Source organism: Podarcis pityusensis (assembly GCF_964106645.2).
Source record: "Podarcis pityusensis genome assembly, chromosome: 8".
Taxonomy (NCBI): domain Eukaryota; kingdom Metazoa; phylum Chordata; class Lepidosauria; order Squamata; family Lacertidae; genus Podarcis; species Podarcis pityusensis.
The window spans coordinates 69841-93843 of record NC_138033.1 but is presented as its reverse complement, the minus strand read 5'-3'; the positions used below and the strand labels follow the sequence as shown (position 1 = coordinate 93843).

General features: G+C 47.0%; 1 protein-coding gene across 1 annotated transcript in view; it reads right to left on the bottom strand.

The window, feature by feature from the left end:
* The window catches only part of SPTBN4 (spectrin beta, non-erythrocytic 4), a 97881-nt gene extending 84100 nt beyond the window's left edge, over positions 1-13781 (bottom strand). Inside the window, exons 1-4 of the mRNA XM_081018565.1 lie at positions 13130-13781; positions 10993-11144; positions 10242-10415; positions 8692-8783 (exon numbers count right to left, since the gene is read on the bottom strand). Of these exons, the coding sequence (XP_080874691.1) occupies positions 8692-8783; positions 10242-10415; positions 10993-11144; positions 13130-13316 (605 nt within the window). The 5' untranslated portion in view covers positions 13317-13781. The remainder of the gene's footprint in view (positions 1-8691; positions 8784-10241; positions 10416-10992; positions 11145-13129) is intronic.
* Positions 13782-24003: the final 10222 nt, after the last annotated feature.

Here is a 24003-nt window from a genome sequence, read left to right as displayed (position 1 = left end):
AAGTCTCCAGGGCCAGATGAACTGCATCCAAGAGTATTAAAAGAACTGGCAGATGTGATCTCAGAACCACTAGCAGTCATCTTTGAGAATTCCTGGATAACAGGCGAAGTCCCGGCAGACTGGAGGAGGGCAAATGTTGTCCCTATTTTCAAAAAGGGGGAAAGAGAGGACCCAAATAATTACCGCCCAGTCAGTCTGACATCAATACCAGGGAAGATTCCGGAGCAGATCATTAAGCAAACAGTCTGTGAGCACCTAGAAAGGAATGCTGTGATCACCAATAGTCAGCATGGATTTCTGAAAAATAAGTCATGTCAGACTAACCTGATCTCGTTTTTTGACAGAATTACAAGCCTGGTAGATGAAGGGAACGCAGTGGATGTAGCCTACCTTGATTTCAGCAAGGCATTTGACAAGGTGCCCCATGATATTCTTGTAAAGAAGCTGGTAAAATGTGTCTTGACTATGCTACCACTCAGTGGATTTGTAACTGGCTGACTGACCGAACCCAAAGGGTGCTCATCAATGGTTCCTCTTCATCCTGGAGAAGAGTGACTAGTGGGGTGCCACAGGGTTCTGTCTTGGGCCCGGTCTTATTCAACATCTTTATCAACGACTTGGATGATGGACTCAAGGGCATCCTGATCAAATTTGCAGATGACACCAAACTGGGAGGGGTGGCTAACACCCCAGAGGACAGGATCACACTTCAAAACGACCTTGACAGATTAGAGAACTGGGCCAAAACAAACAAGATGAATTTTAACAGGGAGAAATGTAAAGTATTGCACTTGGGCAAAAAAAATGAGAGGCACAAATACAAGATGGGTGACACCTGGCTTGAGAGCAGTACATGTGAAAAGGATCTAGGAGTCTTGGTTGACCACAAACTTGACATGAGCCAACAGTGTGACGCGGCAGCTAAAAAAGCCAATGCAATTCTGGGCTGCATCAATAGGAGTATAGCATCTAGATCAAGAGAAGTAATAGTGCCACTGTATTCTGCTCTGGTCAGACCTCACCTGGAGTACTGTGTCCAGTTCTGGGCACCACAAACTGGAACGTGTCCAGAGGAGGGCAACCAAAATGGTCAAAGGCCTGGAAACGATGCCTTATGAGGAACGGCTAAGGGAGCTGGGCATGTTTAGCCTGGAGAAGAGGAGGTTAAGGGGTGATATGATAGCCATGTTCAAATATATAAAAGGATGTCACATAGAGGAGGGAGAAAGGTTGTTTTCTGCTGCTCCAGAGAAGCGGACACGGAGCAATGGATCCAAACTACAAGAAAGAAGATCCCACCTAAATATTAGGAAGAACTTCCTGACAGTAAGAGCTGTTCGACAGTGGAATTTGCTGCCAAGGAGTGTGGTGGAGTCTCCTTCTTTGGAGGTCTTTAAGCAGAGGCTTGACAACCATATGTCAGGAGTGCTCTGATGGGGTTTCCTGCTTGGCAGGGGGTTGGACTCGATGGCCCTTGTGGTTTCTTCCAACTCTATGATTCTATGATTTGCACATTTTCTTCAGCTCGTTATAAATCATTTCCCAAAATGGTCTGAACTTTTCACAGTTCCACCACATGTGGCTCCATGTGCCTTCAGCCTCCCTGCATTTCCAAAAAATGTTTGTCCTAGATCTGAACATTTTGGCTAGCTTAAGAGGCGTTAAATGCCACCCATAAAGCATTTTCATACAAATTTCTTTTAAATCATAACATGCTGTAAATTTGATGTCGTCCTTCCAGAGTCTCTCCCAACTTTCCATGTAGATGTTCTAGCTGAGATCCCTGCCCCATTACGGATTTGACTTCTTCCTCCTTGACCTCACAGTCAAGGAATAATATGCATTTTAGAGAGTGTTTTACGTTTATTTTGAAACAAATCTTTCGGAGGAAGACCTGGCCTTCAACCTAGCCTGGCATCCTGGTCAGAGGAGGAAGGCGAATGGAATGCACCTTCTAGCTGGGGGCACAAGGAGGATCACAAAACGGGACCCCCAGGCATCATCCAGTCCAACCCCTGGGTATGCTTATTTTTCAAAAAAATCTATGCCCCACATGAAACATATCCAGGGGGATGAGCTGATAAATAAAGGCATGAGCCAAAAAACCAGCTTCCATTCCCCCACTCAGCCACTGGGTGGTGGTGAGCCAGGCACTGCTGTTCAGTCTAGGCTACCTCACAGGGGTGTTGTGGAAAATAATAATTACTACTACTACTACTACTACTGCTACTAATATATTTCTTCCCCACCCACTCTGGGCAGCTCCCAACTGAATATTAAAAACACGATACAGCATCAAACGTTAAAAACTTTCCTAAAGAATCTCCCCTGTTGCCCAGAGGTCCCTGAAGGATGAAAGGGGGGGGGGGGAGATGTGAGCAGCAACCTCAAAAGTCTTTTTTTAATGTGCTTTGAGCTCCGATTTACTTTGTTCTGCTCCTGTTCCCTATGCTTTCGATGCTTTATGGATTTTTCTCTTAAAGACCACATTTCAGCCGAAAGCTGCCTCTGCAGGTTTCCAGTTAATTTTACTTAACAAAATCTGCATATTGCTGAATTGGGGGGGTCACCTCTCTGCAGCCTGCAGGGGGCTGACAAAAAAAGCAGGAGACAGGAAAGAGAGTTTGTGTCTTAAAATGATGGAATACGCAGAAATGGTGAAATTTACGGCAAGATTAAGAGATAAAGGCAACAAAGACTTTAAAAAATACGAAGTATTGTAAAGAATGAGACTCATTAGCAGGGTTTGAGTAAACACAACCAAAAAAAAGAATGTTAAAGATATAGGACAATCGGCCATCTTCCGGGCGGTAATCGAAAGCCCCAGGAGTTCAGCCGGGGAGCAAAGAGGGATCTAGCCGGCTTATTCATCGATCCCGGGATCATCATAGAAGGCGCGTGAGTATAAGGAAAAGGAAAAATCCAGTGCACTGGTGGGAAGGGGGTGGAAGTCTCCTGGCAACTGAATTCTCTGCCCTCCTCTCTATCGCTCCTTCTCGCCTGTCTCTTGGTCCAAGTGGTGAGAGAGACCGTGGACCACCGCTCAGCCCGAAAGGGGGGCTCTGAGCTCTATCCCTTTCTCTAAACTCCCCAGCCAGCCGCACCAATTGGGAGTCCGAAGGTAAGACGGAGAGAGCCGACTTGAAAAACAGCCGACTCTCCGCAACGGACATCCTAGTTGAAAGCAAGGGGTTGGAGTTCTTTTCCGAACTTCTTTAGCGCCCGGCAAGGGGGCAGGAAGTGGTCTTGCTTTCTGTATCAATCCCAGCCGCACCGGTCGGATCTACGTACCACGTGTATCGTAAGCCCGCTTCCGAAAGCAAGGGGGATTTTCGATTCAAAATTCTATCCAGGGATCACCCGATCTGGCACCGCATGGCGCGGGCGTCCAGTAGGGCCCCTTTTCCTGAGATGTGATGATAGGTAGGAGGTTGCCAGGAGGGATAGCCCATGAGGAATTGGGCAGGACCGGCAGAGTGGAAAGAGACCCCAGGTTATAGGAAATAAGGAAATAAGGAAATAGGAAAGGGAACGCAAGGAACCGGATAGCTAGAGCTCTCTAAAACCCACTAAGGAAGTTGCCAGGCAACTAGAAGTCCCTTCTCTTCTTTACTATACGTCCCTGTACTAAGCATACCAAACCCCTAGACATACCAATCCTTACAGACCCCTTTCTTTCCCCCTTTTCTGTCTAGACACGCGTGAATCATAAAGGGGTACCCAGTCAACCAAGCGTTGTGAGCCCTGCCAGTTTGATTAACTGGTGGTGTGTTTGAAGAGGCAAGGAGGCTCATAAAACCATGTGGGACCTTCCTACTAATTTCACTTAAGGAAGCCAAAGGTAGTGGCCCAACTCCTTGCAATAACCAACTAAAGGATGAGAATATATATGTTTACATGTTGTCTGTTATGTGTGTTGTCTGTTAATACATATATGAGAATATGTATGTTTACATGTTGTCTGTTATGTGTGTTGTCTGTTCCTTCTGTCTCTGGCAGACTGCCTTTCTTAAGTGTGCATAGTTTAAACTGCAAGCTTGCTTCAAATTTCTAAATCTAAGGAAACCATGCTGGACCTTAGCAGTCCTAAATAAGACAAAAATTGAGAATGAAGTGTGCAAATGTTTGTTATTTGAGAGGGGCTCCAAAAGAGAGTTTTCCTCCCAAGTGGTAAAATCCTGTATACTTGTGTTCTGAAAGGAGGATTACCCCACCTCCTTCCTCTAGTTTAAGAGTGGAGGGTGATTTTAAGTCTAATGGTAAATGATGTTGTGTTGTAACTTTTGAGTTTGTGAGTACACCTGTGTTCCAGTCTATCTTGGAATGTGAAGTTAACCTAATGTTTCTGCTGCAAAAGCCTAGTTGAGCCAACTGCTCTCTCAAGCTAAAATGCAGTGTATGTATTTCATTAAGCACATGCCTATGAAAGTGTGGTGTTCTTTCTAAGAAAATTGTTATTAAATGTAGAGGCTTCCATGGCCAGCAAAATTCTATGAGTCCAGTCCAAATATCAGTCTCTATAAGACTTCCTGGCTTCTTTCTTAGAAGATGCCCCCCCCCCCGTTTCATTCTGTCTCTTTCAGGTTTTTCCCCTCTCTCTCTTTCTTCTCCTTCTTACTTCTGTGCCAAGTGCATTTACTCCTGAGTAAGCTTCCTTTAAAGGAAACTGCAAGGGGGGGGGCATAGATTAGGCTTAGTATTCCTCTGCAAGTTCAGAAAAAATTGTTCACTTTTGTATTCCTTTTAAATCAAATCTATGGCTGTTTTAATTATGGGTACTTTTATTTTCCTCTTCCTTAGTACATGATAGGCGCATGGCTTGTGATAGGCGCATGGCTTGTGATCTCTTCCCCAGTTGTGTCTGTGTACATAAGTATGTGTGTGTCTCTCTGGTAGTACAAATCTTGCTATGAACCCTGTATTTTAGGGTTGGACTAGATGACCCCAGGGTCCCTTTCAACTCTCCCAATTTGTGGCTGTGTGGAAGGCCATGTGTCTGCAAGCATTGGAGGGTAATTCTTAAATTCTGGTGAGGTGATGTGTTGAAATTCAGCCCAGATTTGCTCTTTGTTTTTTAAAAGGTGTGAGGTGAAGCCATGATGTTTGAAGCAGAACTGGTGATATCAGGCATTTAAGTGATTACAGTGTTTATCGTTTTGTCTATTATTTACAAAAATCAGACTTAAAAGTCTACTCGAAGTTTAAGCACATACAAATGAATAATCAAGTAGAATTAGCCTTGACCAATCCTGTAAATAAAGGGCAGTAAAATTTGTCTGCAAATGGTAAGGCTGAAATGACTGAGAATGTTAAAAAAAAAAAAAAATTCCTATGAATTCTAACTCTCTGGCCATTTTTACTCATAAATAAGAGAGCGGTTGATTGTTCCGCGAATGACCAGATAAAATGACCAATAATGATAGCCCTTTCCTGTACATAAAGGAAGCACTCCTTTTGCTTGGGCTGAAATTGCTAGCTTTGGTGAATACTTAAATTGCTGAGTTTCTCTTTTTGTTTTAAAATCTAACCCTATTTTTTAAATCTACTCCTTACCCTTCACTTATTCAAATGGTAATTTAGCCAAAAGATTCAAGATTTTCAATAGTATAAAAGGTTTGCTGAGACATGAACTCTGCACATGCACAGAGGCCAGATCAGTAAAAAAAAAAAAAAAAGAGGGGGGGAAGGGGGGAACTGTAAGGGGGAAAGGAAGCTTGGAGAGCGTGTGCGAGAAACCTATCCAAATTTCCTTATGTAAAACTTGGAACCATTGAGGGAAATCAACCTTAATGTGTCTTTGCTCCAGGGGCTACGTAAGACAAAAGGGTTAAAAAACTAGCCCATCAAAAGTCAAGAGCTTTCCAGGTTCCAAATCTTAACATGCCAAATTCTTTTCACAGGTAAATATCAAAGCATTCCCCCCTCAATGGGAATTTTAGGAACAGCATTTCCTGACAGGCTTCTCACATGAAATAATTTTCCCTTTAAAACAGGATACGTGAACTCGGACCCACATAAGCAAAATGTTTAATAACTTGCCAATTGTGTTCAAATTAACAAAGGTTTTGTCCCTTCGTTTCTTCCACAGCCAAACTAAGTGAAGGAAAGCAAACAAACTGGGCAGATAATAACAGTAATTATATGAAAATGTGATGATAATAATATTGGAATGAATGAAATGCTTAATCCGCTAAGATTTTTATTATTTGCAGCTTCCCACGTAAATTGAAAGACATCCTTTTTGCCTTTTGCTCCTTACTTTTTCTAACTGTCTTTCAAGCCCCCAAAACCCTGTCCCTTACAGGATATCACTTCTACAGATGTGTTACTACAGATCCAATGAAAAGCTTCGCCACCACAAGACCTGCAACAACAGACACCAAAGTTTTCAAAGTAGCCACAGCTATCTCTTTCAAAGGATATAGACTAATGGGGGAGTGGGGCTGACAAAGGGGGGAGGAGTTGAATTGCAAGGACATTTTCTCACTTTTGAAACTCAAGCCATGTGCTCCAGGATTCAAAAGATACATACGTAAAAGATCACAATTGTGTCAAGATATGCAACTGATATTTAATTAGTTTGTTTTGTATTATGTGTTATTATGTAAGAATGTTGAAATGTGTCTGACAGTGTGATTTCCACAAAGGGGGGGGGGGCAATTTTTTGTGTGTAATTGTTTTTATGTTTAATGTCTTATTGCTTACACACCAATGGAGAATTCTCATGCATTTTATACTTTCTAATAGCTCACACTATTGTGTAGTCCAATGTTTAGCTCAATTTATAACCACATTTCATTGTTCCACCTGGCACTCTGCCAACTTTCCCTATCCATTTTAAAATGTGTTAAACCTCATTTTGCCAAGGACAAGCTTCTGGATCCATAAAACACCAGGTACATGAAGGTGCATATGCTTTGGTTTAGCAGGAATGATCCCTTATAGAGTTAAATTGACTTATTTGGACAAAATGCCCTTTTAAGAATGGTTTTCTTTTAACAGATTGGTTGGAAAAGTTGAGAACCATGGGGCAAGATAAATTCAAATTGGACTCTGCTGGAATTGGGCACGTGTATCCAGGCTGCAACTAGCTTTTGGTCCTTTAAGAGCAAGTGAGCAACTTTCCATGAGTGCAAGACCAGAGCCTGAAAAAAATAAAACCACCATAGAAAGGCCAAGGCGCAGACGTATCTCTCATGATATGCCCAAGCCTGTGCCAGCTATGGTGAGTGCCAGGCGACATGGTTAAATGAAAGCCCTGAGGGGATTCAACAGGATATGTTACTGTACCACTATGCCGGTGTGAGACCACAGAAGAGCTAGCTTGGCACCTGAGAACACAAAAACGGTGGGGCTAAAAAGCAGACTGCATTTTTTCAGTCAGTAGTGGACCTTCCTGCTAAATGTAAAGCATACACCATTATTGAAAATGCTTCTCCCAAGAGCTAGAATGCCACAAGTAATTTAGTAACAAAATATAACAGATGTTCTTTTATATAATATCCTATATCCAGCTATACGGTAGATACCAAGTTGCATTGTATTCGTCAGTGTTGCTCCCTCTTTTGCTGCCCTGCTCAACCCACCTCCTTTTCCATTAGAGCCTATTCCCACTCACCAAGATTTAGGGTGCGGAGAAAAGATTTGCAAGTTCTTACAGAACTTTAATGCAAATCTATCTCCGAATGGGGGACTGTTACGGAAGGGGGGGGCATGTCTTCTTCACTACAATATATTTGCTCAATTTCTCTAGGACTCCATCACCCCTCCCCTGTCCTCCATAATCTCTCAAGTAAGGTGTCAAGACCCTAATCTGGTCAAATCGCTCTGCCAAGCCCTTCCTCCGGGCAATGCCAGGTGACAGACTATGCGTACATGGACCATTGTCTTCTCAGGATGTGCTTATCTGCGCATATCTCCAGCTCTCTGCATATTCCCCCCTCCCTCCTCCATATGTTAATCCAGTGTAACCCAACCTCTTCCTAATGTATTCATGATGTAATCTGTGTAACCCAACCTCTTCCTAATGTATTCATGATGTAATCTGTGTAACCCAACCTCTTCTTAATGTATTCATGATGTAACTGGGATGTATTTTGCACTGTATTCTGGGATATGGAGGGAAATTTCAAAAGTTCATGTCACCCCTTTCTCGCTGTTCAATCTCGCCTTGAACCTGTTGCGCAATAAACTTGGATCTTCTGTAGTTTGCTCCTGCGTCCGGCTGAGCTCACTTTCTTCCGCAGGGACCCACGGACTTAGTCCGATGAGCTGGGTGGCAGAGTAACCCCGCACCCAGATTTTAGCCGTAACAATATGAAAACAAAGAAGTATAATATGTGATTTTAATGGTGTCATATAAAATCTAGAAGAAAATTGAGTATTTAGGTAAAATAATATGAAGCTAAGATGTATTAAAATATGCAGAATGACAAATATATATATATATATATATATATATATATATATATGTATAAAATTGATTATTTGTTTTGTATAAGTTTTCATGCGTTATCATGTCTTATTTGTATTTTTTTTGTTTTGTGTTTTGTTGCTGTTTGTTTTTCTTTTGATTTTGTACTATTATTTTCATGTTTAGTTTGACCAGCGTGTGTGTGTGTGTGTGTGTGTGTTGTAAATAAACTCAGTAAAATGAAGAGAGGGGGCGCTGCCCTCTCCCTGGCTGCTCACCCGGCCGTCTTCATCTGGCACCAGAGGAGCAAGGCGTCTTTGGCGGAGCGAGTCTCCCGGTTGTCTTCCGTTTCTATTTTGATCACCTGGATCTGCAAATTTCAACATTTTAGCATTTTACGTTTTTGCAACATGTTGTCATTGGAGTTTCTTGTTTTATCTCTTTGCAAACCATGTTCAGCTTCCTTCCTCCCTATTTTATTAAATTTCAAAAATTTCACATATGCACTCCAAAACTTCACCTCCCGTTTCCTGCGGTGTTTCTAATTTCTCCCCCTTGCAGAACCCCGTCTTCTCTCTCTTGTATCACAACCACCAGACCATCACCTCTCATCCCTTCTGTGGCTCATAGTTCGAATCCTGTTCTCGTTGCTTTGAGGTTTCTTTCTTTCATTCATTCATTTTGGCAACCAACGGCGTATAAATTATATGAACTAAAATAAATAAATCTGGGGACGTGCTATTGTTATATTATCTACCAAAGAGCACAGGGCAGTTCGGGGTTCTTGTTCTTGTTGTTGTTCTTATGTCTTTTGTGTTTTCGTTTTGTGTTTCTATGTTGTGAACCGCCCTGTGATCTTCGTATGAAGGGCAGTATACAAATTTAATAATAGTAAAATACAAAACGGGAACACAAAATGCATAAGAAGAAGAACAGAAACAAACTAATACCAACAATACAGTGGTACCTTGGTACTCAAATGCTTTGGTTCCCAAACGCCGAAAACCTGGAAATAAGTGTTCCAGTTTTCGAATGTTTTTCGGAAGTCGAACGTCCGATGCAGCTGTCGGCTGTTGTTCCTGGGGCGCCTGCGCCCATCAGAAGCCGCGCCTCAGTTTCTGAACATTCCAGAAGTCAAATGGACTTCCGGAGCAGATTCAGTTTGGTGCTTTTGTTTTTGCTATTTATTTTGCATACTTGTTTTTGAGGCTTTTCAAGTAAATTTGTTTTTGTGACTGTGTGGAACCCAGTCCAGCTACTGATGGATGGATTGTGTGACTGCGGAAATGGATAAAAGCCCCCCCCCCCCATACAAGGACTATCATCAGTGCAGGTCAGAATTTTTTTTAAAAAAATTATTTTATCATCTACAATACTGTCATCATTATTTTATAGTACAGTACATAGATTATTGCTTTCATTTTATGGATCAATGGTCTCATTAGATAGTAAAATTCATGTTTAGGGATTGTTTTTATAAGTCTGGAATGGAATTCGTTTTACATTACTTTCTATGGGAAAGCACGCCTCAGTTTTGGAACGGACTTCTGGAACGGATTAAGTTTGAGAACCAAGGTACCACTGTCCATTTCTTTAACCCCCTGCCCTCTTGCCAAAGCTGTCCCCGGGGGAGAGGGGCCAGGGGCCCACGCCAATACTTCCGGGGCAGAGGGCCATGCCAGGGGGTTCCTCGGGGGGGGGGGGCAAGAGAGAAGGTCCCGGGTGCCCTGGCAGGGGAGCCAAGGGGGCGGAAGGGACTTCTCAACGGCCGACAGGAAGCCCAAGCCATGCTGACCCCAGCTCCCCACTTCACCCCCCTGGGCCCCACCTGGAAGCGCAGGATGATGGTCCAGATGAGGCCGAGCGTCAGGCGGTGGTTTCCGTCCACGATGTCGTGGGAGCCCACGTTCTCCAGGTGGACACGCTGCTCCTTCAGGAACTGCAGGGCCTTGTCCACATTCTCCAGGGAGTGGATCCGCATTCGGCCGCGGGTGGGCTTGGGCTGATGGGGGCAAAAGTGGACAGGTGGGGGGGGAGACTCTCTTTCCCCCAAAAAGCCACCCACACCCCACCTCAGGCCCTTCTCCTCCCCTCACAGAACTCAACCTCAGAATCTGCTCTGAGTGCCAGAAACTCTGGAGCCGGCAGTGTTAGAGCAAAGGAGGGTATTTCTCTGACCATGTGCAGAGTGCTCTCTCTTTTGCAACACAGAACGCATCCCACATTGCACCCTTCTCCTCCCCCCATGGAGCAAAACCCCAGAGCCTGCTCTGAACAAAAGAAACTCAGAACGAAGAGGGAAATGCCTCTGACCATGTGCCGAGTGCATTCTGTATTGAGAATGCATCTCGCATCAGGCCCTTCTGCTGCCCCCACAGAGCAAAACCTCAGAAACCCTGGAGCCAGTGGCGTCGGAGCGAAGAAGGAAACCCCCTGACCGTGTGCAGAGTGTGTGCATCAGCGCAGCTCAGAAATCCACAGGTCTGGCCCCACGTTTTCCTCTTTCGAAGCAAACTCCTGCTGCAGACGGAGCCCCCAAGACGCTCCCCACCTCCTCTTGCCCCAAAGCCCCTCCTCACCAGCTGCTCCCCAGACAGCACCTCCAGCAGCTTGGTCAGCATGAATCCGTCCCGCAGGTCGGTGTAGAGATCGCTGATCCGGCAGGAGGCCTGGCTCAGGTGCGAGTTGACCCACTTGGTGAAGGTCTTCTTCTGCACGGCTTCGCGCTCGTCTGGCAGGAAGAGGGGGGTCAAGCTCAGTAGGCGGAGCCCCCCAGGGTCCCCCCCTCTGCCCCCAGAGAACCCACCCCAAAAGCACCCAGAGGGCTCTGCCGGCTGCAGAGCCACAGAACTTGGAAGGGACCCGAGTCAAAAAGGCGATGTGAATGTCTTGAACTAGCAAAACCTGCAGAATCCATCAGAAATCATTGGGATGTTTTTAAAATGGGATGGGATGTTTTTATAAATGACATAATGAAATACGTTTCCAATGATGACTCTTGGTTGAGCATAGACTAAATTCCACAGAGTTAAAAGAATGGTCTTTCGTAGAACAAGAATTATGAACTGCATAGACCAGGGGTCAGCAAACCTTTTCAGCAAGGGGCCGGTCCACTGTCCCTCAGACCTTGCAGAGGGCGAACCATATTTTTGGGGTGTGTGTGAAATGAATGAATTCCTATGCCCCACAAATAACCCAGAGATGCATTTTAAATAAAAGCACACATTCTACTCATGTAAAAATACGCTGATTCCCAGACCGTCCGTGGGCCAGATTTAGAAGGCGATTGGGCCGGATCTGGCCCCTGGGCCTTAGTTTGCCTACCCATGGCATAGAGGTAGAAGGAAATCATTAACAAGTCAGGGAATAAAACCAGAGATTAGGCATAAGTAAGAAATTAAGAGTAGCGAGGAGAAATCGATAAAACGACCTCTTACTGGAAATATATGTTTATAATAATGCCAATGATGGTTTGTATTTCTTAAAAAACTGTATGTCTTTAATAAGATTTTTCATTTAACTTTATATTCTATTTTTTCTTCTATTTTTTCTATTTCCCCCTTCTTTTCTTTTATAACAGAAAAATGTGTTTGATTTGTACAATTTAAAATGTGTAAATAAAGAAAATAAAAATAAGAAGAAGAACTTGGAAGGGACCCAAGTGGTCATCTAGCCCAACCCCCAGCAAGGGGCTGTCTCCCATGACGTGCAGGGGCCAATTCCTAACCCCAACCTCCAGCGCCACCTGCAAAGCAAGCTTAAGCCCCCTCCCCTCTCCTGGAGAGAGCCCCCCCATTCATCTGGCCCCTCCCACCCCCAGGCAGGCAGCCTCTCATGGATGAAGGAAGCTGCCGCCATGTGCATTACTGCTGCCAGTCAGTGTAGACAATGCTGAACTGGGTGGAACCCACGGTCAGCTCACCTCCCTCTTTATTCATCCACCGGCTAATTTGCAGCTGTCTTTGAAATGAGCCCCACAAGCAATTTTCAAAGCGAGGGAGAGGGGGGCTCCTGGGTGCCAGAGGGGCTCAGGGTTGGCAGAGTAAGGCCGGACAGGGGGCAGGAGCCCCTCACTATTCAGAGGCTACAGGGAGACCCCTTGGCACTCAATTGCCAAGAGGACAGCTGAACCTCCTCGAGATTCAGGCAAGCTGGCCTGCTGCCCCCCAAGCAAAGTCAGTACCCAAGTCAGATTCAGCTGCCAGCCCCGTTGGCACGCTAGATTGGGAACGCATCTTGCGGAATTAATTAAGCAGCCTTGATTGGATTTGGAATTAATGTGCAATTAATTGCTCCCATTTTGAATTTCACCACACTGTTATCTTCCTTAGCGGCTTGTGCAAGGCGCTACTCTGAATAATGTGCTTTGTAGGGGAGGGAAGCGGTCGCTGGCGGTGAGTTTAGGGAGCTGAGAGGGTGGGGGCCTAAGCAGTTTTTTAGGACCCCTGACTCTGACAAAGCTGCCCCCCCCCCCCCGTTCCCTGCAGTTGGGCCTCCGTCTCAGAGCAATCCTGCGGGATCGGGGGGGGGGGGTCCAGACCACATCCCTGTGCATTGCAGGGGGTTGGACTAGATGTCCACTGGGGTCCCTTCCAACACTGGGCATCTGAAAGCCCAGCCTAGCTCACCCACGTTGTGCCTGCCGCCTTCAATTCAGCCTCCCCTTGTCCAACCCTTTATATCCTTGCAGGCCGACAAGAGCCACGCGAGACGTACCGGCCAAGGCCTTGATCCGCGAGCACTCAAAGAGCTTGGCCGTGGCGGTGGCCTCATCCCAGGGCCGGTGCTGGTGGTGGTGCTCAGTGCTCTCCCACCGGGTGTTGTTGTTCTGCTGTTGCTGCTGTTGCTGCTGCTGCTGCTGCGCCTCCAGGTTGTCCAGCTTGGCTGGCGTGACATTTGCCATCTTGCCCCTGGCGCCGGGAGGAAGGCTCCTTCACGGATCTGCGCAGAAGGACCTCATGGGCGCCTGGAGCCCCGCCTGGCCAGCCCTCCTGTGGAGATGGCGCAGGAGACCAGCTGAGAGAAGGCAATGCAAAGGCGGAGTTGGAGAGTCAAGGAGAGGACAGTTCTGAAATGCCAGACAACTGCTGCCAGTCAGTGTAAGCAACAGTGAGCCAGATGGAGCCTCCAGGGCCTAACTCTGTACAGCTCCTTCCAGCACCCCATGAGACATAAATCCTGCTTTTTAACTCATAAGCTAAAGTATTGCTCTGCTGCTGTAGGTCAGGCATAGGCAAACTCGGCCCTCCAGATGTTTCTGGCCTACAACTCCCATGAGCCCTAGCTAGCAGGACCTGTGGTCAGGGGTGCTGGGAATTGTAGTCCCAAAACATCTGGAGGACCAAGTTTGGCCATGCCTGTTGTAGGTATTTCCTCCTTGGACCCTGGGAGGGTGTATTTTAACGAACTGGAGAAACTGAAATGGTGGAAGAGTTCTGAGAGAGAGGAGTATGCGAACATAATAGGATTTCGCTTAACTTTTAGTTGTTATTTTGTTAATACTCTTTTATCGATTATGTTTGTGATAGGAATTTTATGGTCTTAGATATATGGTAATGTTCATAAGTGTACCAACCAAGCACATACATAGATCAGCACAGGAAGGCCAACCTGGAACCATTTTGATTCCTAAACTGAGCAAATGTTTTCTCTGCAAGGTCAAAGGAAAATGGAAAAGCCTCCCCATTGTCTTTTCCTTCCCAAATCCTGTCTTCAGGGTATGTCTGTGTTTGAATAGGGTGTGAGCCTGTGACCTGGCTCAGGAACTAAGTATTTATCACTACAAAAGAATGGCCAGGCTCCCCAGGAAATCCAGTCAAGTAACCTGCCAGACAGGAGATAAACAACAACAGGAGAAAAACAATATTCAAATTTCTGTTTTAGACCGCCTTTTCTGTGATGTAGGTGTGATGTATCTGAGGGGTGGTCTGAAGGGAAGTCCTGCTTCTGCACATAACTGTGGCATTATGGGAAGTCCTGCTTCTAAGCTTTTCTCTGGCATTATGGGAAGTCCTGCTTCTAAGCTTTTCTCTGCTTCTGTACATACTGTACAACCCGTTCTAAATACCAAGACATTCCCTCATTTCCCTAGGATGCTCAGTTCATCTTAAGCTCATGAAAACATTATACTCTGACCTGTTCTTAATGCATAGCTGACCACATCTACGGAACTCGATTATTATATTCTTTCATGTTACGATCAATCATTAGTAATTGTTTTAGTCATGCTATATCAATCATTAGTTATAATTTAATTAGGAGGTTTCATGCCTGTCTAGTTCTGTGCTCCCTTTCCCAGCCTTTAATCTATTGGTGATTAATGCCTATATGTAACCCTTGCTCTGTACTTGTGTTAACCAATCAGCAACAAGTTGCTTTGTGTTTGTATCAACCAATCAGCAACGAGCGCACCTGTGGCAATGTTGTAATATTCAATAAAAGAGTCTTCTCGGGGCTTGCTCCAGAGATGCCTCTCACATGACACCTGCTACTCGTCTGTCGTTATTCCAACCCAACAGTGGTCTTAGGTTACACCCCTTCTGTGATGTATGTATGATGTTTCTGGGGGTGGTCTTGATCTACAGGGTGGCAATTTCAAAAGTCTTTATAAAGTCTTGCACACCATTTTTCTGGGTCCCTCCTCTCTCCTGCAGGTGAGGGGAGCACCCTGTTGCAACAGATCAATAAAGGCCAAGCCTACAGGCTGCTGTTTTGCTCCAAGTAATCCTGGTTGGTGTCTTTGTTTTTGTCCAAGGGAGCCCTCGGATTTTCCCGTTAACATGTTTTATGCAGGACAATTTTTCTAGAAAAAGAGGAACCAGGAAAAAAAAAGAGGAACCAGAACTCACCATGAACACCTCCCTTGTTCTCCTAGAATGGCAATGGCAGGAGAGGTGCCGGAACAGGGAGTTTTGGCTGAAAGAAAGCCCTGGTTTTATAGATGATTTGTTAATCATATAATATGATGCACGCAATAGCTGTGATGTTCTGTTCTGGTTATTTGTAAGTTGCTTTGGGATTTGTTTGAATGAAAACCAGCATAGAAATAGAAGAAATGAAATGGGGGGAGGAGCTTTTGCCCCAGAAAGTGAATGGTCGCCTGTTACTATTTCCCAAGGGTTCTGCAGGGCTGGTTCTTTAACATGGGGTGCTGTCTGCAAGAAAGCCCCTTCCTGCTCCCTTGCTTGGGGCTGAGAAGGCCTGCTTCCTCCCTCGCCCTCCTGGCAAGTCAGGGTCCGGATTGGACCATCCCCAGGAGGCTGGACAGTCTGCATCACTGGCCAGGAGCCAACGCTCAGATGGAGGGAAGGCAGCGTGTGCAGGGGGACCCCAGAAGAGACTGGGGGGATATTTCATGGGGGGCACCCAGGAATCCAAAGAAAGAAAGAAAAGGAAGAAAGAAAAGCGGGAGACGTCTAAGGAAACCGGTGAGGCTGCATAAGCAGCTTACAGATGAGCTGAGAGTTAATACAGGCATGTATAAGAAATGGAAGAAAGCAGAAATCTTCTTCCACGGAGCGAAGCCGCATAGCTGTTGCCGGAGAGCGTTGACCTTTTCCTGTGGACAATTTGACTTTAAAGTAATTACCCGTGAGTAGAGCTGAAAGGAAGAATTGGATCTCTAAAAGTTTAATTTGGTATCGTAACGGGGAGGTTCAAAACAGGAAGTCCGCCTTCCCTTTTTGTAAATAGACTGAGGCAATGAAGTTGTAAGCTGGAGTCCTAGAAGGTCTTTTGCAAAAGATCAAATTTCCAAGGTAAAGAACATTAAACCCCCTCTTGGAGGCAGGAGAAGAGAGGGGGAAGTTGTGGATTGAGTATGCCTGCGGGAGAGAGCGAAGAGGCCGCTCTGACCCTGGAAACGGGCTGCTAGTAAGACTGATGTGTTTTTTGTTGTTTTTTTGGGGGGGAATGTTCATTGACAGCGCTTAAAACGTTCATTGACAGCTAGTTAAACAAGAGAAATACATTGTTTCCACTGTTTCCGGCTGTTTTTAAAAAAGGAGGAAAGTAACCGAAAATTGAAACTAACTTCGGATTATTGAAACTGTGTTTAAAAGAGGACATATTGACTGATACAAATACAACCTGTTTTCCTCTAGTGGAAGCTTTTGAAATTGGTTACCCTATAGGAGCTGGGCTAGGGGAATTTCCAGCTGCAAGATAAGAAAAGTGTGAGACTTTGGAATTGACCTTGAATCTCTTAAGTGTTATGGCAAACGGAAGGGAAAAAACAGACAGGATGTCGACAGAGGAGGCCTTAGTGGCTGCATTATTGAAAATAAACGATTCGCTGGAACAACTCCATAAGAAAACAGATGCGAGGAATGTGAAATTGGATGTTGCAAATATTGAGACTGATTTAATTGTAGAAAGTTTAAATAAGTTGGGACAAAAGGTGAATACCAATTCAGAAACCACCCAGAAACTGATACAGGAATCTACTCTGATACGGCAAACTGCAGATGAAGTCAGGGAAAAAACCCTTGCTGCTGAACTTAAGGTGGTACAACTGGAGCGGAGAGTCCCATCCATACAAAGACAACTTGATGAACATAAGCAGACATTCGTTATGACTGAACTTAAAGAAGAGCGGATGGATTTGGGGATCAGAGCCCTGTCTGAGTTGGAGAAGGAAAGCCTGACAGAGTTTCAGGAGGTGACAGGACTAATATTGGTTGAGAAAGAGAGGTATTTGGGGGTTAGTATGACCGCCAAAAATGTGAATCTGCTTAAGGACAACTGTGAAGGATGTTGGATTGAAGAGAAGGGGAATTTGGAAATATGGACAAACCAGAAGTTGTTCCTGTTGGGCCGGGTTGTTGTGGCGGGGATGGGGGCTGCTGTGTTGCTGGGGATGTTGCAGTTGTTTCAAACATTGCAAGCTCTGTATGGGATGGAGGGTCTCAGGAGGTGGCAGAGGGATGCTCCTAGAGTTGTTTGGCAGGGCAGGAAGCCTCGAGTTAAGCTTAAGATATTGATGGATGCTAAAGAAGGAGGTGGACCTGCCCTGCCAGACCTTTAAACTTCATTGTGAACCATCTGCCTTTTGCTGATTGCAAAAATGGTTGCTTCTGGAAAACACTGAAGTGTTGGACAATGGCAGACGAAGCTGATGGACTATAGGGAATTAGCGGAAATGACTGGCAAGATCCGAGACCAGGGTGAAGAGTTGGTGGAAGAAGATTGGAAAAAGTTTAAAGATTATTTATAGAAATATAGTAAAATTAAGGAATGTTAGAAAAATGTTGGAATGAAATTACATGGCTTTAGTAGAAATGTCATAAGGAATTAAGTATAAATAGATTAATAGAAAATTAAAGGAAAAGTATGGCAAGAATGTGTTAAGATAATTATAGAACAGAAAACAGAGTAAGATGGAAAGGAATTGCTGAAACAAATAATAGAAGTGGAATACAAAAAGGGAGGTGTGAGGAAGTCGCTGGAAATAAGTGAATGAATTATAAGATGCTGAAAATGTTTGAGGTGTTTTTTAAATTGTTTTGTCTGTTTTTGCTTGATTTGTTAGTCCATTCGTATTGTTTTTCCTTTTTGTTTCTTCTTTTTCTCTGTGTTTGTAGTGCTGTGTTGGAAATTTTGAAAAAGTAATAAATATCATTTAAAAAAAGAAAAAAAGAAAGAAAGTGGAAATCACAAAGGAGGAATATTCATGAGCTGCAGGGGGAAGGTCAGGCTGGCTAAAACTCAGAACGAGCCCAGGCTTGCAAGAGAGGTAAATAATAATAATACTGTACACTCATACCTCGGGATAAATACGCTTCGGGATGAATATTTTCGGGTTGCGCTTTGCAGCAACCCGGAAGTAACGGAGAGCGTTACTTCCGGGTTTCACCGCGCACGCATGCACAGACGCTCAAAATGACGTCACACCCCAGGCTTCGGGCTTCGCGCAGCTCTCCCACGGCTTGCGGATAGCAGCCTGTTCTGGGGGCTGGGGAAGCTTGGGCTTCCCCCGCCCCAGCCCCGCACCTGGGGGGGAAATAATTTTTTTTCTTTATTTCCCCCCCAAAAAAAACTAGGTGCGCCTTATGGGCTGGCGCCCTATGGGGCGAAAAATACGGTAGATAGTAAGGGAACACCTAGATACTTTTTTGTTGTTGTTTAGTCATTTAATCATGTCCGACTCTTCGTGACCCCAATGAATTCAAATCTCCAGGGCCTGATGATCTGCATCCAAGGGTACTAAAGGAGCTTGTGGATGGAATTTCAGAGCCTTTGTCTGTGATCTTTGAGAATTCTTGGAGAACAGGTGCAGTCCCTACAGACGAGAGGCGGGCAAACGTTGTCCCCATCTTCAAAAAGGGGGGCAAGGAAAACCCAGGCAACTACTGACCAGCGAGCTTGACATCGATAACAGGGAAGGTCCAATAGCAGATAATACAACGATTGGTTTGTGAGCGTTTAGAAAAGGATACTGTGATGACTAAGACCCAGCATGGGTTTCTCAAAAATAAGTCATGCCAGACCAATCTCATTCCCCCCCCCCAATGAAATTACAAACTTGGTGGATCAGGGAAATGCCTTGGACATAGTGTATCTTGATTTCATTAAGGTGTTTGACAAAGTCCCCAATGATATATTTGTGAGGAAGCTGGTAAAATGTGGGTTGAATGAGGCAACTGTTAGGTGGATTTGTAGCTGGCTGCCTGAACCCAAAGAGGACTCCTGAATGGTTCCTCCTCATCCTGGGGAAAAGTGACCAGTGGGGGGCTGCAGGGTTCTGTCCTGGGCCCGTTGTTGTTCAACACCTTTATAAATGACTTGGATGAAGGAATTGAGGGGATGCTCATCAAATTTGCAGATGACGCCAAACTGGGAGGGGTAGCTAATGCCGTGGAAGACAGGATCAGAATTCAAAATGACCTTAACAGATTGGAGAACTGGAGTCACTTGGAAGTTACAAATAGGTATAAGATTATAATAATAATAATAATAATAATAATAATAATAATAATGGGTTGTAAAACACTAAGGACTAGAAGTAATAAAAGAGAAGAAGATAGTAAATAAAAGGAGTTAATTTTATTAGAAATAAGATCTTGGAGAACTGTTACAAGGTGATATAATGAAATTCAGTTGGGGGGGATTTGAGGAAGTCAGTTAACAATGAAAGTTAAATTAGGTAATAGAAGTACTAATTGTTTTTATGTTTTTCTTTTTTGTAATGTAGTGTGTTTTCTTTAGTTGTTTGTTATGTAGTGTTATTCTTTTTGTTATAAATCTGGAAAAGCAATAAAAAAAATTGAAAAAAAATTAAAACAGATTGGAGAACTGGATGCAAGCTAACAAAATGAATTTCCATAGGGACAAATGTCAGGTTCTGCAGTTAGGCAGGAAGAACCAGATGCACCAATATAGGATGGGGGGGGCACCTGGCTTACTAGCAGGACATGTGGAAAGGATCTCTGGGTCTTGGTGGACCACAAGCTGAACATCCTTCTGGACCGTCTAGAGGGGCTGGGGGATGGGGGCACTGTCATACAGTGGTTCTGTTCCTTCCTCCTGTGCCGTGTCCAGAAAGTAGGGGGGGATGAGTGTTCAGACCCCTGGGCTCTCACTTGTGGGGTGCCTCAGGGTTCCGTCCTCTCCCCCATGCTTTTTAACATCTATATGAAGCCGCTGGGAGAGATCACCAGGGGGTTTGGGCTGGGTGTTCATCAATATGCAGATGATACCCAGCTCTACCTCTCTTTCAAATCAGAACCAGTGAAGGCGGTGAAGGTCCTGTGTGAGTGCCTGGAGGCGGTTGGAGGATGGATGGCGGCTAACAGATTGAGGTTGAATCCTGACAAGACAGAAGTACTGTTTTGGGGGAACAGAAGGTGGGCAGGTGTGGAGGACTCCCTGGTCCTAAATGGGGTAACTGTGCCCCTGAAGGACCAGGTGTGCAGCATGGGAGTCATTTTGGACTCACAGCTGTCCATGGAGGCACAGGTCCATTCTGTGTCCAGGGCAGCTGTCTCCCAGCTCCATGTGGTATGAAGGCTGAGACCGTATCTGCCTGCGGACAGCATCGCCAGAGTGGTGCATGCTCTGGTTATCTCCTGCTTGGACTACTGCCACACGCTCTATGTAGGGCTCCCTTTGAAGGTGACCTGGAAACTACAACTAATCCAGAATGCGGCAGCTAGACTGATGACTGGGAGCGGCCACTGAGACCACATAACACCGGTCTTGAAAGATCTACATTGGCTCCCAGTACATTTCTGAGCACAACACAAAGTGTTGGTGCTGACCTTGAAAGCCCTAAACGGCCTCGGTCCAGTATACCTGAAGGAGCGTCTCCACCCCCATCGTTCTGCCCGGACACTGAGGTCCAGCTCTGAGGGCCTTCTGGTGGTTCCCTTCCTGCGAGAAGCCAAGCTACAGGGAACCAGGCAGAGGGCCTTCTCGGTGGTGGCACCCACCCTGTGGAACGCCCTCCCACCAGATGTCAAAGAGAAGAACAACTACCAGACTTTTAGAAGACATTTGAAGGCAGTCCTGTTTAGGGAAGCTTTTAATGTTTAATGTATTTTAATACTTTGTTGGAAGCCACCCAGAGCAGCTGGGGAAACCCAGCCAGATAATAAATTATTATTATTATTATTATTAGTCAACAGTGTGATGCAGCTGCAAAAAAAGGCTAACGCTATTCTAGGCTGCAACAACAGAAGTGTCCAGATCAAGGGAAGGAAGAGTCCCACTCTATTCTGCCTTAGCCAGACCACACCTGGAATACTGTGTCCAACATAAGGGAAGCCTCAAAGGCAACAGTGATGACTCTGGCCAGTGGCCCACCTAGTCCAGCAACCTCTTCTCACAGCGGTTGGCCAGAAACCTGCAAGCAGGATCCAAGCACAAGTTTCCAGCAACTGGGATCCAGAGGCAGGAGGAGAAGGCAATGGGATCCTTCCTGGCAAGCGGGGAGCAGGGCAGAGAGAGGCCTTCACAACAGCTCTGCAAGGCAGACCAGTCTGAAGCTGGTCTAAAGTCATAAAGAATCATAATTTGTCTCAGGTAATAATTGGCAGTATGACTGGGAGTCCTAATTAGCAAAATTTCTATACAGTACTGCTTGATTGTACATTACATTATATACTGCTTGACTGTACATTAAGCTGTTTTTGTTTTCAAATTATACTGTATTGTATTGTATTGTATATATATATATACACACACACACACTACAATTGCCCATTGAAAAGCCAATTGTAACAGCTCCAGGCATCTTGGGTGAAGGGAAAATGGCATGGCCTGCCTTCAAGCAGACCCGATATGCTTTGGACTACAACTCCCATCATGCAGGACCTGCACTGGCTGGGGCTGATGGGAATTGTAGTCCAAAGAATCTGGAGGCCCCCCAGGTTGACCAAAGTCCAGATCTAATGGTGTTGATTTCAGTTAATAACTTATCTAACCAAACAGTTGATGCAAGTAAATAATTGTAAGAACAGGGAAAGTATTGGCATAGCCAAGGGGGAGGCAGCTCTCCCCATCAAGTAAAACAATAGAAATACTTAAACTGACTGACCAATCATGTTGGTTCTGCCCCCCAACAAAAATCCTGGCTCCACCCATGAGGAGAAGAGCCTGCCTGCTGGATCAGGCCCGTTACTCCAGGATCCTGTACTCACAGTGGCCAACCAGATCCCTGTGGGAAATTGGCGGGTTGGATGCAGCCTGCTCACCCATTTAGCTATTAAAAAACCCCATATATTTCCGGAATAATAGAAAGCCCAGCTTCTAAGCCCTGCTATTTTCAGGAACTTAAAGCTCAGCTTTTTAAAACGCTGAAGTCTCAGAATTGTCTGGGCCCAAGAGGGAGGGCTGGCCCAGGATCCTCTTGCACGACCCTTGGGGAGCCCCCCAGTGGGGCTTGGGCTTCTTGGAGGATGGGGGGGCACATGAACAATCCCTAGAAAGGGCGGGCAGAGCCACAGAGAAGGGGGGCAAGAGGGAAGGGCTGCTTGTCTCCCCCGCCTTCTGCAGCGCTGCAGGCGCGCCTCCATCCCGGCACCATCTTTGGGCACTGACCCGAGGACTGCAGGTGCTGCTGGGGCCCGATCCTGCTGGGGTGGAGCGAGGGAGGGGCGAGGACTGAGCAGGCCCTTCTCCTCTGGCCTTGCCCTTCTGCCCGGCAGGGATGGAGAGGCGTCTGCTGACCATTCCCGGCCACAGCTTTTTGGGGACTCCAGTGCCATTCCGAGGGGAGAGGACATGTCGCCAAGCACGCGCTGGTCCAGCCGGGGCGGCCTGTCCTCCGCCGCCGGGAGAAGAAAACTGGGGGGTGGGATATTGGAGTGGGGGAGAGAGCCTGCAGCCCCCGCCCTCCTTTGGGCAGACCAAAACCATCACACCATGGACAGCTCCCTAAGCAAGTCCCTTCCCGTCTCCAAACGTAGGACCAGACCCCACTCCGTCCCCAAAGATAAGGCCAACCCCAAATATAGGGCCAGCCCCCCCATCCACCGAAACAGAGCGATTTTGGAATTTTGGGGTGGCGGGATCGGGTGTATAACTCCTTTTCTGGATCCCCTTCGCATGGAAGCGCTTTGCATGACCAGGACCCCCGCGACTTACCTCCCCAAGTGCCCCGACGGCGCGGAGAAGCGTCCCACGGCCTCGCCCCGCCCGGTGCCCGGTGGTGGCGGCGGCGGCGCTGCTCAGTGGCTGCGGGAGGCGAGCGGAGGCCGGCGGCGGAGGCCCCCGGCGCAGCCCCGCAGCATCATCCGCCGCAGCCAATCCCGGGGCTCCGCTCCGTCCCGGTCCCGCGCCCGCCCGCCTCGCCCCGCCGCTGCCCGGAGCGCTTTCCAGGAAGGCAGGCAGGCAGGCAGGCAGGGAGACGGGCGCGCACGCGGGCGCGGACCCAAGGATGCTGGCGGGACGCGCGCGGCCCCGGGGGGAGCAAGGCACAAAGGAGGGCGCGCCGGGCTGGGGGCTCCGGCGGCGAGGAGGGCGCGCCCGAGCGAGCGGTCACCTTGGGCCCGTCCTTCGGCTCGCCGGCCGAGCGGCTCCCGCTCCCTCCAGCCGGGCACCGGCGCGCATCGCGGCCCCTCCTCCCGGAGTGGGGGGGGGGAGAGAAGGGGGTCTTGGATGGAGAGAGGGCCGGCGGGGAGGGCGGCGTGTCTGATTCAGCCGGGGATCCTCCTCGTCCAAGGCTGCTTCGCCCCGGCGCCGGCGGAGAGGCAGGTACCGGAGGGTCGTCGATGGGAGGGGGCGGCTACTGGGGGTCTTTGTCGGAGTGGTTTGCGACAAGGGAGCCCGGGAGGCCCTTTGGGGAGCAGCGGAGGAGGGCGCGCCCGCCGCCCCGCCGCCGAGAGGCCGGCGCCCAGCCCCGCCAGCCGCGCCTGGCACGCTTCACACGAGCGCGGAACCCGCAAGCTGGCGACAGGCGCCCCACCCACCGGCGCCAGGCTCGCTTTGCATGGCGGGGCGGATCTCCCAGCAGCCCTCGCGGGGGCTCCCGCTCCCCCCTCACCCCCGCATTTGGGGGGCCAGGAGAGGGTCGCCAACTTCCCCGCTCCAGCTGCGCTCCTGTGCTTTGCGCTCCGGCTGCGCGCGGGAGAGGGAGGCGGGCTTCTCCGCCT